The following is a 16,985-nucleotide window of genomic DNA, read 5'->3' on the forward strand; positions in this document are numbered from 1 at the left end:
TTGGAGTAATTGTTCTATTAGCCCAGAGGGCCTTCCCCCAGCTTGGAATGGAAGGAGCATTTGAGATAGAGATGTCTACATTTTTAATGCATTTGTTTCATTTTCAAGGTGAGAAGGAAAACAGTCTGAAGACAGATGATTATGGACGTGACCTCTCTTCTGTGCAGACACTGCTCACCAAGCAGGTTAGTGCTAATGCTGCTTCCACCCTGGAAAGGGATGGAGAAGAGGAGGTGAACACTTCTGCAATACAAAAGACTCTCTAGTATTTCTATTTCTGTTTTTATTTAGTCATTCCTATATCTTTCATAGGATGCATAGCATATATTTCAATGTAAAAATATTTTGTTCTTTTTTTTTTTTTTAATGTTTCAGGAAACTTTTGATGCTGGACTTCAGGCTTTCCAGCAGGAGGGAATTGCAAACATCACTGCTCTGAAAGACCAGCTGCTAGCAGCCAAACACATCCAATCAAAGGCCATTGAGGCTCGGCATGCCTCCTTGATGAAACGCTGGAATCAGCTACTTGCCAATTCTGCAGCCAGGAAAAAGAAACTCTTGGAGGCTCAGGAGCATTTCAGAAAGGTGAGTAGCCAAACCATGAGGCTACAAAAATGGAATTGTTCTCTTTGGAGGAAAACAAACAAACAACACTTGCAACTTATATAGCTTTTCTATTTGCAGACAATATTTATGGAAACTTCCTAAAGAATTTTTAAGACACTTGCAAGAAACAAGCAATAAATGCAAACTACCACTTAGGCTTGTTAATTCCAGATCACCTCATATACAGTGTTTGCCTTACTGCATAGCTGACTAGACCAACTGGATTATTTCCTTTTTTCAAGGTTGAGGATCTGTTCCTGACTTTTGCAAAGAAGGCATCTGCCTTCAACAGCTGGTTTGAGAATGCTGAAGAGGATCTGACAGATCCCGTGCGCTGTAACTCGCTGGAAGAAATCAAAGCACTGCGAGAAGCTCATGATGCTTTCCGTTCTTCACTTAGTTCTGCCCAAGCTGACTTCAACCAGCTGGCAGAGCTTGATCGCCAGATCAAGAGCTTCCGTGTAGCCTCCAACCCCTACACCTGGTTTACTATGGAGGCTCTTGAAGAAACTTGGAGGAATCTGCAGAAAATTATCAAGGCAAGTCTTGATCTTTTCATAGCTTGTGACCTTTAAAGTCCTCTCTGGAAATTGTCCCCAAAGGTAAGTATCCAGGATACTCTTTGAGTCTTCAGTCTTCTTTTTACCTCCAGAATTGCACCGGTATGCAGTGCTGTTTTTTCTTTGTTACAGCATGAAGCCAGTCACGTATTTCCCTGTTTGAAATGATTTTTGTTCCTTTCTCAGGAACGTGAATTGGAGTTGCAGAAGGAACAGCGAAGGCAGGAAGAGAATGACAAGTTGCGCCAGGAGTTTGCTCAGCATGCTAATGCCTTCCACCAATGGATTCAGGAGACCAGGTATAGTTTGTCTTCCCAGGAGCAACCCTTAGAGAATTCCACAGCTAATAAATGTATTCATCCTATATTTCCTTGGCCCATCTAAGTTGAAATGCCTCCTGCTGAAAAACAACTGATGGGCACTTGTTCATTTCCTGCAGTTGGGATTGGAGGGAGGCCCCATTTGCCACAGGGGAGAGGAAGACCCTGAAACACCAGACTATAAAAATGTTTCTGCTTCTGTATTCGTTTTTCTGTAGTGATTCCAGTTATCCAGGACTTGAGAGTCCTCCCGTTCCTCCTGCACTAGTCTGCCCTACAGCTGGCAGAGGCAAGGAACAAACAGCTAGAAGCAGGCTGTCTGAAGTGCTCGTGGCCTTTCTGTTAATGCCTTTTTGTGTTCACTGGTATATTAGAAATCTCAATAGAACTTTAGTAGAGAAAGCAACTGTGGAAAAAACCTGAAGACTACATTTTAAACACCTTTTTGGGGTGCTGTCTAATAATATCCATGCCTGGGGAAGAGGGAGTACAGATTTAACAGCTGCTTTAGTAATTAAAAAAGAAATCTCAGGGTTGAGAATTGCAGTGAACTGAAGAGCATGTTTCTAGAAAACTGAGGTAACCGTGCTCAGACAGTGCTGTTAGCCAATTCTGACACACGGGGCTTGTGGTTCAGAAGAGGTGAGTTTTGTTTTCGTGTAATCCTGTGATTCTCTGTCTCTGTGTGTTTACAAATAGTTCTGTATGTGTCTTCATGAAATACCGAAATTTAAATATGATTTTTAACTTTTTGATGTTTGCTTCCCACCCAAATTTCTGTCCCTCTCTTACTGTCTTGTCTCTGTCCTGCTGCCTGATGTCTGGATCTTCACATTCTACAGGACTTACCTGCTAGATGGGTTAGTATTGAATTTTATATCTTTACAAATGTGGTGATGTGTTCTGCTCTATCTGTGTGTGTTCTTCTGTCATGATATTGCTTGTGAGAGCTGCACTGAAACCCCTTTTATTTGAAAAGAGCAATCTGGAGCTGAGGTGCACAGACACAGGAAACGTGATTCTGGAGCAGACTAAGTACAAACCAACGGAAACATAATTATTTCTTAGTCAAAAGCAGAGGAAGTTATTAATGGGAAGCCACTGGCTTACCGTGGAAGTCCTAACTTTGCTCTTCCTTTCTCTGAGAGCTTGCACAAGAAAAGCCTGTTAATTTGATGAGATATGAGAGAACATAGAATAAGCACATTCATATGCTTTTGGAAAACAGCTGACGAAGCTAGTTTTCCAGCATTAGAGATTGGTTTAATGGAATAGACCTTTCCATTATAATTGTTCTTAGAACAATTAAACCTCCAAGGTATTGACCATTCGTTTTGCAAGGAGGAAGAAAGGTTCTTATGAAGACCCTATGCTGAAGTTACCTATCTTAAAGCTCTGTGGTATGCGAAAATGAGTTGCCTGTTTTTAATCTGCTGCTTAACCATACTCAGAATAGGTGCCTACCCCACAGAGATTGTATTCTTGATAGTAGAAACAAAACCTTCCAACACGAACCCACAGACGTGCCTGGGTTTGCAGGCAGTTGGATGCCTGCAGTTTTATGTCCACTTGTGTCCATGGGAATAATTCCTGCTGAGGATGCATGTCGGGGGTTTGTCAAGTAGTGGAAAGGAAACAATAAAATTTTTAAATGTCTTTAGACTCCCAAAACCTCTGACAGCATGTCTGTCCGCTTCCTTTTCTGCAGTATTAAAAATCTGCAACATGATAGAAGCTTTATAACGAGGCATAATGTGAAACGTTAACAAATACTGTACGGGCCTGGCGCTGAAGCCTGGGCGTCTGCCCTGTGTAATGTGCTGGAGAGGAGGCAGGGGCCTTTCTCATGAAGATAGAAGGCTTTTCATAATAAAAGGGTGGAATTCTTCGCAGATAACTGTGCTTCTTATGTGCTCTGTAATGACCACAGTGTCTTGTGTTCTGCTGTTTCTGCCAGATAAAAATAATTTGCCCCATTTTTGTTGTACAGTTTAATGGAACCAAGCAGATTTTCCTGGAACGGATGCTGAATTCTCTGCTCCTTTGTAAAGTAGTGTTGTAAATTAGTTCTGGTATCCAAGAACGAGCTAACAGAAAGGGCCATTTACTAAAAGATGTGGGGTCAGAGTTCGAGATCACCATGCCAAGCTCTTTTGTTGAACAAATTACCAGAAGGCTGCTGATACGCAAGGCAGAGTTTGTCCTTAATTCTGCGTGAATAGATTAAAAATGCAGACATAGCTCAAAGAGGCATTGGCTGCGCTGAGAATGCCTTGGTGAGAGGGAAAGCCGAGCTTCAGAGAAGTTTCAAGATAGCAGCAGCTGCCCTGCGTGCACCTGGCTTTTCAGTGCATCCTAGTGGCTTGTGTGTGCCCGGTGCTGCCTGGAGGAGGCTTCCTGCAGGGGGGGCAGAAAGATGAGTTTAGAAAGAAAAAAGCTTTTACAGAATCAGTAGGTGAATTAACTGCTAAACTTCAGTTCCTTTTTAATGACCCTCCCTTTTGTGCGATTTACCCCAAAATAACCAATTGTGTGTGTGCGACCAGCATTTGAATTATTTCACTAAACAGTGGCTTACGTTTGCTGCAAGGTGGTGCTAGCTTGGAGTGTGGCTCCACTGCAGTGGCTGTGTTTGGGTGTGTTCTTTCCTCTGTTCTTTCTTCTTCCTTTTTGGAATTTACTTGGTTTCTTTTCTTTGACTAGCATAGCATATCGTCGTGTCATTCGTGTCTATCAGTATGAAGTTGGGGATGATCTATCTGGAAGGTTTTTTCCTCTTTATTTTCTTACCTCACGTTGGTTTTCAAATGCACTCTTTAATTCCAAGGCTCGCTTTCCTTCCAACTAACTTTCACAGCTTAGAGATGCTTGGAGGTTTGTTTCCCCGTTGACTCTTTCCTTTCCATGGTTGGTTCCCAGCTTCCTGCTCTGGGCGCGCGCTTCATCTCCTTAGGCACGCATTGAACCTGAGCCTTAACCCCATGGTGAGAGACACCCGGGTGTTTGGTGCGTTTTCATTGCTGCAGAGTGATTCAGCACTTGAAATCCCCTCCTCAAGAAGCTCAAAAGCACATAGGGTAGATCTCAGTGGGTATGGGAACCCAGTTACAGTGACAGGATCTTAAACACCAAAAGCACGGCGCCCAAGCACAGGTTGTTCAGTAAGAGCTCTCGCTGTGCGTGCTGGAAGGGCAGAGGTTCCTGAACACAGCTGAAGGTTACTCAGGATTTGGGGAGGAAAAAGCAACACCCCGAGACTTTCTGTAGCTAGTCCACATGAAGCAGCTCTCGGAGCCCATCACCACAGTGTGTGCTAGGGCAGGGGGCTGCAGTGCTCAGCGTGGAACTGGGCTGAGAGGAGCGGCCCTGCCTCAGTTTCCCTGGGGGCAGGATGGGAGAGGTGGGCAGGAAAAGCAACTTTCCATCAACCACTGCTGCCTAGGGAAGACCTACCGTTTTCTGCAGTGATGATACTGTATTAAGACTACTTTTAAACCAAGCCAGTAGTTTTCAAGGTCTTTTCCCCCATTTTCTCCTCACGTAACTCACCTCTGTAGAGCTCCTGTATATTGCTGGCTAATACAGCCTGTCCCCGGTGAACCACCCATAGTTTGTGTGCGTGTGTGCTGGGCACTGTGGGGTGGGGTGGGACTGCACCGAGTTTCTAATTTCATTAGGTCCAGTAAAGTGGGTGCTTTGGATCTGGCATGAAGTGTGGCTGCTGATCGTGTTGCCTTTCAAATGGGGCTAGAAATTAACTACGTAAAGAAATAAGAATCAAAGAAGATGTACACGTGTCTGTCTGAAAGAGGATGAGTCAGAATAAACAAAATGCAAAACCAGTGTTTAAATATTTACAGGAGAATAATACTGCTGTAAGGATTTTTAATTTTAAGGAAGAACTGTTAATTTCAAGCCCCACCTGCCATTTTTTATGGGAGAAGTGCTCTCTCTCACTGTGATTCTGTGTTTAGGTCTTGTATGGTGGAGGAGTCGGGAACACTGGAATCACAGCTGGAAGCTACTAAAGTAAGTGATGCTCAGCGATTTCTGAAACACCTCTCTTGAGTGGTATCTTGGGAACACCGGGTGGGAATGAAAATGCATGTCATTGTACGGTAAAATCTGAATCGATTTTATATATTTTGAATACTGAAGAAACTTTGGGGATTACCTATTTACATATCCGATGTCTGCTTACATCCCAAGCCATTACACAACACTCTGATAAAGGTTTCCTTTTTGATCTTTTTTTTTTTTTTTCCTAAATGGCTGGGGTAGGGCAAAGAGGATACAATTTTCAGCGTGTTTTCTAGTAAGAGTTTATTCTTTCTGTCTCAAGAGCTGGCTTGCAAGCCCTGTTGGTTTCCAATAACATGCACAAAGAGGTTATTCTGAATACTATTTACAAATCCCACTATATGTGTGCGCACGTGTGTGTATAAATACATGTATACATAAAATCCCAGCAGACAGAATATAAACCTTCTTCCCCTGCCAGCCCATATTCTACACATGTTCATTTTAAGGTGTTTTTTTTTTTCCACTCCTTGATTTCATCCTCCTCCTCCCTCCTTGCAGCGCAAGCACCAGGAGATCCGAGCTATGAGGAGCCAGCTGAAGAAGATTGAGGACCTCGGAGCTGCCATGGAAGAGGCACTCATCTTGGACAACAAGTACACGGAGCACAGCACCGTGGGGCTGGCGCAGCAGTGGGACCAGCTTGACCAGCTGGGGATGAGAATGCAGCACAACCTGGAGCAGCAGATCCAAGCTCGGTACTCCCTACCCTGAGTGTACTGTGAAGTGTGCCTAGCCTGGGTGGGGGATAAATGAGGAGATGCAGCTCTGTGTCTGGAAATGAGCCCTGCGTGCCACTGCTGAGCCTCGGCTGTGTTCTGACTTGTGTGTGGCAGCCTGGAGAGCTGCTTGTCAATCTGCACCACCTCCCGGCTCTTTCAGCGGGATGAAGTTTGCAGTCTTTGAAGTGGTTCCTGTTGGCTGTTGGCAATGATGTCCTGCAGGAGCTGATTTATTCTGTTGGGCTGTGGTGATGGAACGTTTTGTCTGCTCACGTGTCCTCACCTTTTGATGCAGCTGGCTGGTTTGGGACCCCAGCAGAGCTCTGCATTTCAGGAACCGTTCACTAGCTTTGCTTTTTCCTTTGCAGAAACACGACTGGAGTCACTGAGGAGGCCTTGAAGGAGTTCAGCATGATGTTCAAGTGAGTGGCAGGAAATGCATGCCAGAGGAATGCTTGTGAGATATTTCTGGCATGTGGATGGCCCCTGTTCACAGGATTCTCTGACTGCTCTGTTTGCAGCTCCCTTATTGTCTGCCCAGTTTTGTGCTGAGCTGCTCTCGTCTCTGCCAGATGGCAGAGATTCGGATACACCCGCTGCCGGCCAGGCACAGCCGCAGCCACACGAGGTTTTCCTGGGCACGCTCACTTGTGGGCATGGCAGTGTAGGAACCAGGAGTGCCAGTGAATTCCAGATGGGAATATAGTCATTTTTTGATGCTTTTTAAGCAAAGCAAAGAACTTAGGCTTTCATTTTTACGTATGTTAAATAGGAAATGTCTGTTGATTCAAGCTCGTTTGTCCAGAATGGTGGGCTGGTTATCATGTTCTAGTTTTCAGCCCTGCGTGTAGCTGTCAATCACTTAATTTGACGCTTAAGAATGTGAGCTTTGGTTTTGTGTTTTTAGGCACTTTGACAAGGACAAATCTGGACGACTTAATCACCAGGAGTTTAAGTCTTGCTTGCGCTCCCTTGGCTACGACCTGCCTATGGTTGAGGAAGGAGAGCCAGACCCCGAATTTGAGTCTATTCTTGACACTGTCGATCCCAACAGGTACGTGGATTGGACCTTCTGTGTTTCTATTGCAGGCTACGATATCAGTATCTTCTGTGGGGTTTAGCTGCGAAGTCTCTTACAGGCCAAGAGCTTTGCTTTTGTTTATTGTGGAGGGGCTATGGTTGTTTTCACAATAATTCATGTAGAAGAGTATTCATGAAGGTAGGATTGACATTTGTAAAGAAGACATTCAGCTTAAAAAGGGATCTGGTATTGATGTGCCCTCTTGTGTTAAGACTTTTGCTACTCCCAGGAAGTTAAAACCCCTCTCTCAGGAGGGAACTGCATTCTTATGGATTGTAACAGATGGCAGCCTTCACACACTGTTTTGTTTCACCGGCAGGGATGGACATGTCTCGCTGCAGGAGTATATGGCGTTTATGATCAGCAGGGAGACAGAAAACGTGAAATCCAGCGAGGAGATCGAGAGTGCTTTCCGTGCCCTCAGCTCAGAAGGGAAGCCCTACGTGACCAAGGAGGAGCTCTACCAGGTACGTACCAGTTGTGGCCCCTAGGAACAGATAGAGGCTTTTTGTTCATAGATCGTTAACAAAGAGCAGCTAATTGGAAGTTCATGTTACTGTAGTAGAATCAGTTCTGAACCTGCAATGGTACCCTCTGCAAAATGCAGAACAACCCTATCCCTCTGCTTCCTTGGCTCTCCAGAGGAAGAAGAGAAGCTTTAACCGCCCAAGAACTACTTGGGTTGAGTAAAACAAGAGCTCCCCAAAGGCCTGGGAAGGGAGTGCATTCACAGGGTGCTTTCCTCTAATCATTTGGGAGACTAGAGGGAGATGTTTCTCCAGACAATCATTCAAAGGAGAAACTTAAGCATCTTTTCTTAGTGTGAACATCTCCTCCTCCCACTGCCCTGCCAAGATGGGAAGTTTTTCCTACCTGAATCCCAACAGCTGGCAGAGAAATGAAGAGGTTGCTCTTCTTCCTATCAGTTACCTGTTCTGTCTTCTCTTTGGTGGGAAGACTCCTGTCAGACCTTCCAACCTTTAACACACACAGAAATGGATCATTTCCATGCTAGGCATAGTTCTGGAGCTCTGGCTTCTGCTCCAAGCTGCGTGCCCTCGGGAAGGGGGAGGGCTGCGTGTCTGCGCCCAGCAGCAGCCTCAGAGCCCGTCTCCACCTCAGTGCTGTCTTTGTCTTTCAGAACCTGACCCGGGAACAAGCCGATTACTGCATTTCTCACATGAAGCCCTACATGGATGGCAAGGGCAGAGAACTTCCTTCTGCCTACGACTACATAGAATTTACACGTTCACTCTTTGTGAATTGATACAGAACACTAGTACCGAACGATACAAGGAACATGCTCACGTTTGCTGACTGTAGCTCTGCATGTGTCTCTCTCTTTGTGCTCTACAATAATCAGTGTCTCTTTATGATGTAACCTTAAACTGCTTAGCTTAAGACTCTTAGGGAAAACAAACATTGCAGTGTGCTTCAATAAAAGTTACTGGTCGAACCACATCATCTCGTGTTTAATGGTTAAATGCAAATTTAACTGATGTGGATGAAACTCCAGCTGTGACCATAGCTACATGTTTTGCAGGTTAACGCTGTGGAACAGGTGAATGGGAACTTTTCGTGGAGGCAGAGTAGTTACAAGCTCCCCGCAGCTGGTTCTGTTGCTGTTTCAGTGTTTCAGTCTGTGGCCTCGCTTGCCAGCTGCTCCAGATGAGTCATCTCCCTGGGTCCCTGCTCCGTAAAGTCAGAACTCAGCTGCCAGACTCTGACTGTACCGGTAGCATCCCCTGCTGCCAAGAGCTGAGTTTGCTTGATGTTGAATTCCAAGCAGTACACAGGGCATTCAGCCGCAGCCTGCTTTATGGAAACAGCAGGCTTCTGGGAGCTCTTTGCAAAATCAAACAGGTGCACGTCTCCTGTAAAACAGAAACACTTCTGACTGCTGCGTGGTAACAGACTTTGCACTTAACAGCAGAATATTATCTGCTTAGTCTGGTACACTTACAGATGTTCTTTTTAGCATGTTCCCCCTTCCTTCGGATGATGTCTACACTGTGACAAAGAGCTGCCATCACTGCAAGGCAGTGCGTATTTACTCTGTTGTCAGAGACCTGAAAGCAGCTGGCTAAACTCTTGTGAAATCTCCATTCCTTGACTCAAAAATATTGGGGCAATTTTCTAAAGAAAAAAAAATCCCGTTTACTTCTTTTATACTCTTAGCTCTAAAAATAAACGTCAAAACAAGGAGACCAGAGATCAGTTTTAGCCACGTTACATCCCTGTAAGCTGCTGTAGCAACCTGGTATGATTGAAAGTAAAGAAGAGCTGTTCCTGAGGTCATCTTGCTAGAGTTAGAAATGACTCCATTGCACTAATTGCACAGTGCAAACAATGGTTGTTGCTCTCTGCTTGTGGGATATGCTAATCAGTACAATTGACTCATATCAATTAATACCCAGCACAAAATTAAATTTTCTGTCTGAGAACAGACACCTAGTGTTACTTGCCTTCCCCGGAAGCAGCTGCGAAGACCAGTGGCCGAACTGGAGACCAGCGTACGCAGAAGAGGTACTTCTTGGATAACTGAAGCGAAAGGAGGGGTTGTGTCTGCAGCATGGAGTTCAGGTGAACTTGTCCGTCAGTCCCACAGCTCAGAAAGAGATTCCTGGGGGGGCCAGAAATAGCTTGGTAGGCTTTATTGCTAAAGACATGGAACAAAACTCACTCATGGGGCATGACCTTGGCCACTATTCCTATTTTGCCAGTATCTGGCTGTTTCCTACGGCAGCACTTTCCAAGCAGTGCTCTGGGATATGGGCTGTAGAAGCACAGCTTTGTTAGCACTCACAATTAAGTTTAATGAGGGCTCATGTTGTCCACTCAGTGTGGTGGGTTGTGGGCCAGAGATGCCTGAGAACTGCTGATACAGAGCCCGGCGTTGTTAGCGGCGTTTGTCTCATGCAAAGTAACTGCAGACCTGGGCCCTCAGCACGTTTCATGGACAGATGGCTCGGGGCCTCTCCCAGGGTGGGTAAGCAGCAGGCAGAGATGTGAGCGGCTCAGCTCAATTCAGGCAGCTATGAGTAAGACACATAACGGGCAGAGCAGCTCAGCCCTGATGAAGTAAATTACTTTATTGAGATGCACCCCTTGACTTCAAATTGCTCTTTAGTATGATCTAAGGAGGGTGCTAATGCTCTACGCTGGCCTGAACGCAAATGCTGTTTTGTGTTGCTCCTGTTCTGACCTCATTCAGTGTACCTGAGTGTGCAGCTTCACCAGAGCCAATGCACGCTGGTCGTCCTGGAAGAAGTTACTTTCTCAAGTTCCCGGTGCCAGGTGCCCCTTGTTTGGGACTTGTACACATGCGAAACCCCAGTTAGTTGCAAATGGATGTTTAGAGCCAGGCAGTGACCTGTACCAAGGTGCAGCAGTGTTTGATTACAGCACTTGCCTGTGGAAGGGGGAGCAGCTCACGGAGTACACCGGCCCGCCGTGGGGGGAGAAGGCGAGCTCTGCTGGCGCCCTGAGCGAGACCGAGGAACCCGACCGGTGGAGAGCTGGAGTCTCTGCTGCCATGGAGCACTTCAGTGAGTAGCCGCCTTCCACGCCAACAATGAACACGCGGGGATCAAAGTGTGAAAAGGAGAGCGAGGTCACACCCACAGCCACCTCTCCCCACGTGAGCTAGGAGAAAAAAACAAACCTGTTGTGAATGCTGGGGGCCCTGACAGTGCAGGTGCAGGCAGAGCAGCGTGAACCAGCCTGTCAGGGACCAACTGAGATGTTCTCTGCTCAGCCTTCAACCTTTGCAGCCCCCACCCTCAATGGGATTTGTGGGAAGTATTATTATAAGCAAGGTCTCGTCTCCATCCCAGCAACTTTAGCCCATGGCAAAACCTCAGCTGTTGCCAGTCTTTCCAGGAATGATTTTCAGTCCGGGAAGGGAGATGGGACTAAGGGTTCAAAGTGGGGGCTTTTCCTATCCCTTCTCGTGTGAAAGGGTGAAGTCTGCCACCCGGGCTCTAGAGCTGAAGTGTTTTTGTTAGATGAGGCTTTGCTGAGCCACTGAACTCACCCTCTTCAGCTGAGCACTACGAGGGATCTGCTGAGCCACCAGCACAAACCCTTCAGCCAAGGCCAGCCGCCCGTCGCGCTCCTCCCTCCACACCAGCACCTTTCCGTCCGTCGATGCACTCAGCAGCTGGAAGTGGTTTCTGTGCTTGGCATCAGGTAACCAGCTCACCTGTTCCAAACGTGAGGAGTTCATGAAGTGGGGACTGCCAGAACCAACCGCCCCCTCAGCAGCCTGCAGTCCCCTGTCCTGAGAGACAACCTGGCAGCAGAGCCGGGTGGCACTCGGTCACCTCGGTACCAAACCCACTTCCCCGGGAGCTGGCACACAGACAGGTGCAGACATTGGCTTTGTCTGTACCAATGAACAGGTAAAGCACAGGAACAGGCCTTATCCTGAACAATGAGAAGTTATTTTTACAGCGAAAGTGTCTGATTCAACAACTGCCACTTCAGGTGTTAGAGCAAGGGAAAAATAGTTAACCAAAACAGAACACAGCGGCCTGAGAGCTTCAGGTGAAGTGCCAATAAGATCAATAAGAAATTAAGGCATAAAATAGAGCACTGCCAACCCTCTCCTCCCCCAGCCATGTCTACTGTGGGTGTTCTCTCACCTGATAGACGGGATCGGTGTGAGTGTCGTCAGTCAGCCCCGTCCTCCAGACCAAAGGGTCTTCTCTTCTGCTGGTATCCCACACCACCACTTCCCCGCTGAACAGGCCACCTGAGAGGAACAAGACACCAATAAGCGTGTGAGATCCAATAGTGCACAGCACGGGCAATGCCACGGGCAGTTTGCTCTGTTGCTAGAGCAGAACTGGGGGAACTTCTCTCACTGCCAGCATGGCCGGTGTCCTGGGAACTGCAGCCCTCAGCCCCAAGTGTGACAGATGCAGCCATGAAGCGCTGGTGGAAACAAGCCCCACAACTTCAAAGGCAGCCATAGAGGGCACAGTCAGCTCTGGGGGAAGAGAATGCATCTCTACCAAGGTAAGTACACTCCTCCTACTCGCAGCTAGGGCTGAATTTGCCTCTCTCTCTCTCTAAGCTATCTCTCTGATATAAAAGCAGATGTCACTGAAAAATGCAGTGAGTTCCAGCTCCCAGTTCAGAAGCCAAAGTGCATTTGTCAGCGCTGGTTCCTCCGGGTGTGGAGCTGCAATGCCGTTACTGTCACAAGGAATGTGGCTGAGGTGAGAGACAGAAAAAACTGATCCAAGCTGAAGAAACAAGGGTAAATCACATGTAAGATCGAACCTACCAGCTATCAGTGAAGGCTGGGAGGGATGGAAAGCCAGGCACAGGACAGAACTGGGAACATCCACCACTAGGTCAGGGTGTTTTGGATCCAACCCTCTTCTGTCCAGATTCCAAGTACAAATGTAGGATTTTTCTGTGCTCCAGTCCCCATCGCTCAACCTAAAGAAGAGAAAGCTACACCTTATTTGTCTGATATGAAGCGAATTCTACTCCGAGCAGAGCTCTGATATGTCCCACTCATTTATACACGTGTTGCTTTGTGGCTAGAAGGAAAACCAAGCTCAAGGAATCATGAGGTGATGCAACATCTCTGAAGGCTCGTGTACACACAGTGCATCTCAGTGCACTGACTGAACAAAGTGCCTGCCAGGAAACCTCACATGGATTCACTGTGCCAAGATCTACCAGCCATTCAAATTGTGGGAACAACTGAAGAGCACACAGAAAGTTCCTGTGAATACTTGGGAATAAAAATGCAGAGAGCCCAAATCGCTGCTGATATGCAGGCAGGCTGATTTGCAAGCCACTCTTCCTCTAAACAAGCACTCAAAGACCCAGGGTCTGAGAACGCACCGTGAGGAACTGTCTTAGCTGGCGGACTGACTGGGGCTGAGCTAGGCAGCATGATTTGAAGTCCAGGTGCCTCCATGGGAACAGAGATCCTTCTTCACAACCCCCAAATAGAGGTGAGTACCCCGCACAAATCACGTCACACATCCCAGCTCTACAGATTTCACTTCAGTCTCATGCCCAAAATGATTCTTGGCCACAAGTGGCTCTCAGGAATTACTTCTCTGGGCTACTAAAAGATACCTGCCACTCCTCTTTCTTTGTTATCTCTAGCTGGTTCATTCACTGCATGCTTACCGAAATGTAAGGGGGCAGAACAAACCCAAAATACTGACTGTCACAAGCTATCTGCCCAAAGCAGAAGTCCCAAGACACCTGCATATTCACCACTCTATATCCCAGCAAACAGCTGTAATGCAGTGCATTTTCTGAAGGTAGAGGGGTCTACCAGGAAGGTACTTTGAGGTGGCACATCTGAGAAGCTGTTCTGACACGTGCAGGTAATGGTAAAGAGCTTCCTGGGGAGCTGAGAGAGGCCTTCGTGCCGGATCTGGGTCCTGTTAGCATGTTGACCAGTGGGACGTTATGGCTTGCTACATGGCCCTGATACGGAGGACAGAGATCTGCAGCACAGTGAGCAGCCAGGACAGGAAGCAATTGTTCTGAACCTGGCTTCTGCTTTTACTTGATGATCGTATTTCTTTTACTGGAAGAGATACTGAGTAAATAAAAGGCGCAATTTTTTCATAGTGTGCAGTTGAGCTTGAAACTCTTTACTAAAGACTGTTGTAGATGCTAGAAGTTCAAAGATTCAGAGAGATTGCGTAAGTTCACAGCAGGGAATTCTACTGAGAGTAACCACAGACCTAGAAACCATATTCTAATCTGGCAATAGCTGTAGACCGGGAGAGCAGAAGAGGCAAACAGCACACAGGTTTGTCCTGTTTTACTTTTCCCTATCCCCTCATTACTGGATTCACTTTTTGCCACGGCTTTTAGTCTAAGGAAACAATAGTAGAAAGAAAACTGAGTAAGGACAATGGTAAGGTACAGAAAAGAGACGCTGTTACAGACGTTCACTAGATTAGATGAACGTTTTGTCCAACCCTCACTTCAGAGATTCTTAAATGTTTGTTAGCACATGCTCACGGCACCAGGGGCACACGTGAACAGGTGGCAGGTTCAGCTGGGGTGCTAAGAGAGCACATTAAAACAACACGATCTTCAACGAACACAAGTATGTGCTTCAAAGCTCACCCACCTACATTTGCAATGTGTTTGCATTCCTCTTCCAAACAGAATCTATCTAGACACAGATCAGTAAAAGCATACGTATCCATTTCACATGGAAAAAAGTAGAAGACATAAATGCCATAATTTAAGACTGCCCTGAGATGCGTTTTCTTTGAATGAAGGGTGTTGTTTTTTTTAACATGAACAAGATGTGTTTATATCTAGTTGATTACTGCAGAGAAAGGGAACATATGGAAATCTCAGGTCAGCCTGAAATGTCACAGCGACCTCAGTTAAGTTCTCAAAGCCAGTCGGATACTCACCGGCCATACGAGCATGCAAGAACGGATCCAGTTGCATTCCACGAGACGCTGGTAACCTGCAGGTGTTGATCCTGAGCCTCGGGGTATGACAACGTATGCAAACACAGCACCTGGAAGAGATCAAATTCAAGCACTGAAGCAATCATCTCTGAACACAGAGAAATGAGATCTGTGCCTGTCCCTGGATACGGTTGTATGGTTACAGTTTAGGCTTCCTGTCTATCAATGTAGCAATTACATGTGAAAAAGAAAAAAAACAAGCACGTGACCCTACCAAATTAACCATCCCTTGATAATCACCTCCGGTAGAGTGCACACATCAGGGTCTGCATGACAAGTCAGGAGGGATGCACCATGAGAACTTACGACAGGCCGGCCCCCTTTATGATTTCTGCCCTCACTAAGCTTCACCAGAAATGATTCGGAAATGACTGTACCAGCGTGTACTGACGGATACAAATTGCTCCCACTCTTCAACACAGTACACTAAACAAATATAATCTAAATAGGAAGAGCTGCCAAATCACTGACTTCAACTGCTCTTAGATAACTTGTCGTCTGGCACGCTCTGAAGGGGCTACTGGGAGCTGAAGATAAGCCCACACCAGCTGCATGCTTCCTCCTCATAAAGCTGCTGCAGCAGTCACTAACAGGAACAGCCTTACAAAGCAAGGGCAAGTGAAAAGCAAGGGAGAAAGCGGCAGGAAAAAAAAAAATAGTTATTAGAATCTGGCACGAATAATCACAGCAGTAAGAAACAGAACTAACGAGTCAGAGCCGCTGCAACCAGCTCTCCTTGGGTAATGACAAGACTCTGCATGCCGTCAACTTACTGCTTCATTCTGATCTGTCCAGTTCACTTCAAAGCCATCAAAGGCACGACTTGTCCAGTTTTTATTCAGCTCTTTGATAACAACATCTTCCACTCTCTGAAGGAATAGTAGAAGGCTAGTGTAATCTACTTGGACTTCTTGCTGGAAGGCTTGGGCAGCATCTATACTTTGATCCGTTTGTACACTGGCATCCTGACTAGTCTGCGACTGTACCGCAGCTTCTGCTGTTGAAATTTTCCCAGTCTGGCAGCTTTTCTAGGAAGAGAAGACAGACACTATAAGCCAAACAGAAAGAGAGCGCCGCACAAAGCATTCAGAGCACCTTCCCTTTTCCAGCTCTCCACAGAGACTTTCAGAAACGCTCGCACATCTCAGGTTCATCATTAAAAGCAGGGTGCCCTTGTAATTCTCTGGTGCTGGTGACATGTTCGTCACCTTCACACGACCTGACACAAGGCCTGGGTATTGCTCCAATCCAGGCAGCGAGTGCGGAGGATGAGCAAAACCAAACCGGGCGCGAGCCTCCACGGGCAACAGCAGAAACTGAGCGCGATGCCAAGCGTAGTGTTTATTACTGCCTCTCGGACTGACTCTGTGGCAGCCGCACGCGTGTTTCTGGGCCAATCTGCACAAAGGGCCTGACAAGAAAAAGCTGCCAAAGGGCAGAGGCAGCGAACTGGAGCGAGCTCGGGCCCGGCAGCCTCGGGAAGCTCCCCGGTGTCGGTGCCGGGCCCTGACGGGCGGGCGAGGAGAGGGGAGAGCAGGGAGGAGAGGGAAGGGAGGCGCCGGGGCGGGCAGGAGCGGGCCGCCGCTGCCCCGTCAGCACCGGGGCCGCCCGCCTGTGGCCATGCCGGCGGCTCCCGGCCTCTGGAGGTGCAGAGCGGGGCCGGGGCGGCCCCGGGGCCCGGCGGGTGCCTCTCACCGCCTCGCAGCGCAGGCTCCGGCCGCTTCTCCACAGCGACGGCACCGCGGCACCGGGAGCCGAGCCGTCCGCCAACATGGCGGCCCCCACAGCCGTTGCTATGGAGACGGGCGAGGCGCTGCGCGATGATGTCACCGCGGGCGGGAAGTGAGGCCGGCGGCGCCATGCTGGGGAAGGGCAACGAGGGCTCGTGGCGGAGAGGGGAGCGAGGTGGCTGCCGGCGGGCGGCCCGGCTGGCTTCTTAGGGAAAGCCGCGGCTGTGCTGGGGACGGGTCCGCCGTGGTGTTTGGGCAGGGATTTCTCCTTCCGTGCGGCCGTTTCCACGCTGGGCGCCGGCGGGCGCCGCTGGAGACACGAGGGGCGGCGCGGGCAGGGGGTGCCAGGACTTAAGATGGCGTCGGGGGGATGTCGTGAGGGAGCGGGTGCCTGAGGAGAGCCGTGAT

At 47.8% G+C, this 16,985-nt stretch overlaps 2 protein-coding genes across 7 annotated transcripts in view; one reads left to right on the forward strand and one right to left on the reverse strand.

Annotated features, from left to right (window-relative positions):
* The window catches only part of SPTAN1 (spectrin alpha, non-erythrocytic 1), a 50,158-nt gene extending 41,328 nt beyond the window's left edge, over nucleotides 1-8,830 (forward strand). For all 6 annotated transcript variants that reach the window (XM_032200040.1, XM_032200043.1, XM_032200039.1 and 3 more), the window contains 11 exons: nucleotides 109-185; nucleotides 376-585; nucleotides 849-1,145; nucleotides 1,353-1,465; nucleotides 2,329-2,346; nucleotides 5,461-5,515; nucleotides 6,068-6,264; nucleotides 6,657-6,710; nucleotides 7,196-7,342; nucleotides 7,689-7,836; nucleotides 8,511-8,830. In XM_032200040.1, the coding sequence (XP_032055931.1) occupies nucleotides 109-185; nucleotides 376-585; nucleotides 849-1,145; nucleotides 1,353-1,465; nucleotides 2,329-2,346; nucleotides 5,461-5,515; nucleotides 6,068-6,264; nucleotides 6,657-6,710; nucleotides 7,196-7,342; nucleotides 7,689-7,836; nucleotides 8,511-8,636 (1,442 nt within the window). In that variant the 3' untranslated portion in view covers nucleotides 8,637-8,830. The remainder of the gene's footprint in view (nucleotides 1-108; nucleotides 186-375; nucleotides 586-848; nucleotides 1,146-1,352; nucleotides 1,466-2,328; nucleotides 2,347-5,460; nucleotides 5,516-6,067; nucleotides 6,265-6,656; nucleotides 6,711-7,195; nucleotides 7,343-7,688; nucleotides 7,837-8,510) is intronic.
* Nucleotides 8,831-8,869: 39 nt separating this feature from the next.
* WDR34 (WD repeat domain 34) lies at nucleotides 8,870-16,620 on the reverse strand. The gene is made up of 9 exons (XM_032200044.1): nucleotides 16,543-16,620; nucleotides 15,621-15,875; nucleotides 14,788-14,897; nucleotides 12,663-12,820; nucleotides 12,016-12,125; nucleotides 11,406-11,573; nucleotides 10,782-11,014; nucleotides 9,835-9,992; nucleotides 8,870-9,243 (listed from the first exon to the last, which is right to left on the reverse strand). The coding sequence occupies exons 1-9, from the start codon at nucleotides 16,618-16,620 to the stop codon at nucleotides 9,005-9,007; spliced, it is 1,509 nt and encodes a 502-aa protein (XP_032055935.1). The 3' UTR covers nucleotides 8,870-9,004.
* Nucleotides 16,621-16,985: the final 365 nt, after the last annotated feature.

Source organism: Aythya fuligula, chromosome 19 (assembly GCF_009819795.1).
Source record: "Aythya fuligula isolate bAytFul2 chromosome 19, bAytFul2.pri, whole genome shotgun sequence".
Lineage (NCBI taxonomy): Eukaryota > Metazoa > Chordata > Aves > Anseriformes > Anatidae > Aythya > Aythya fuligula.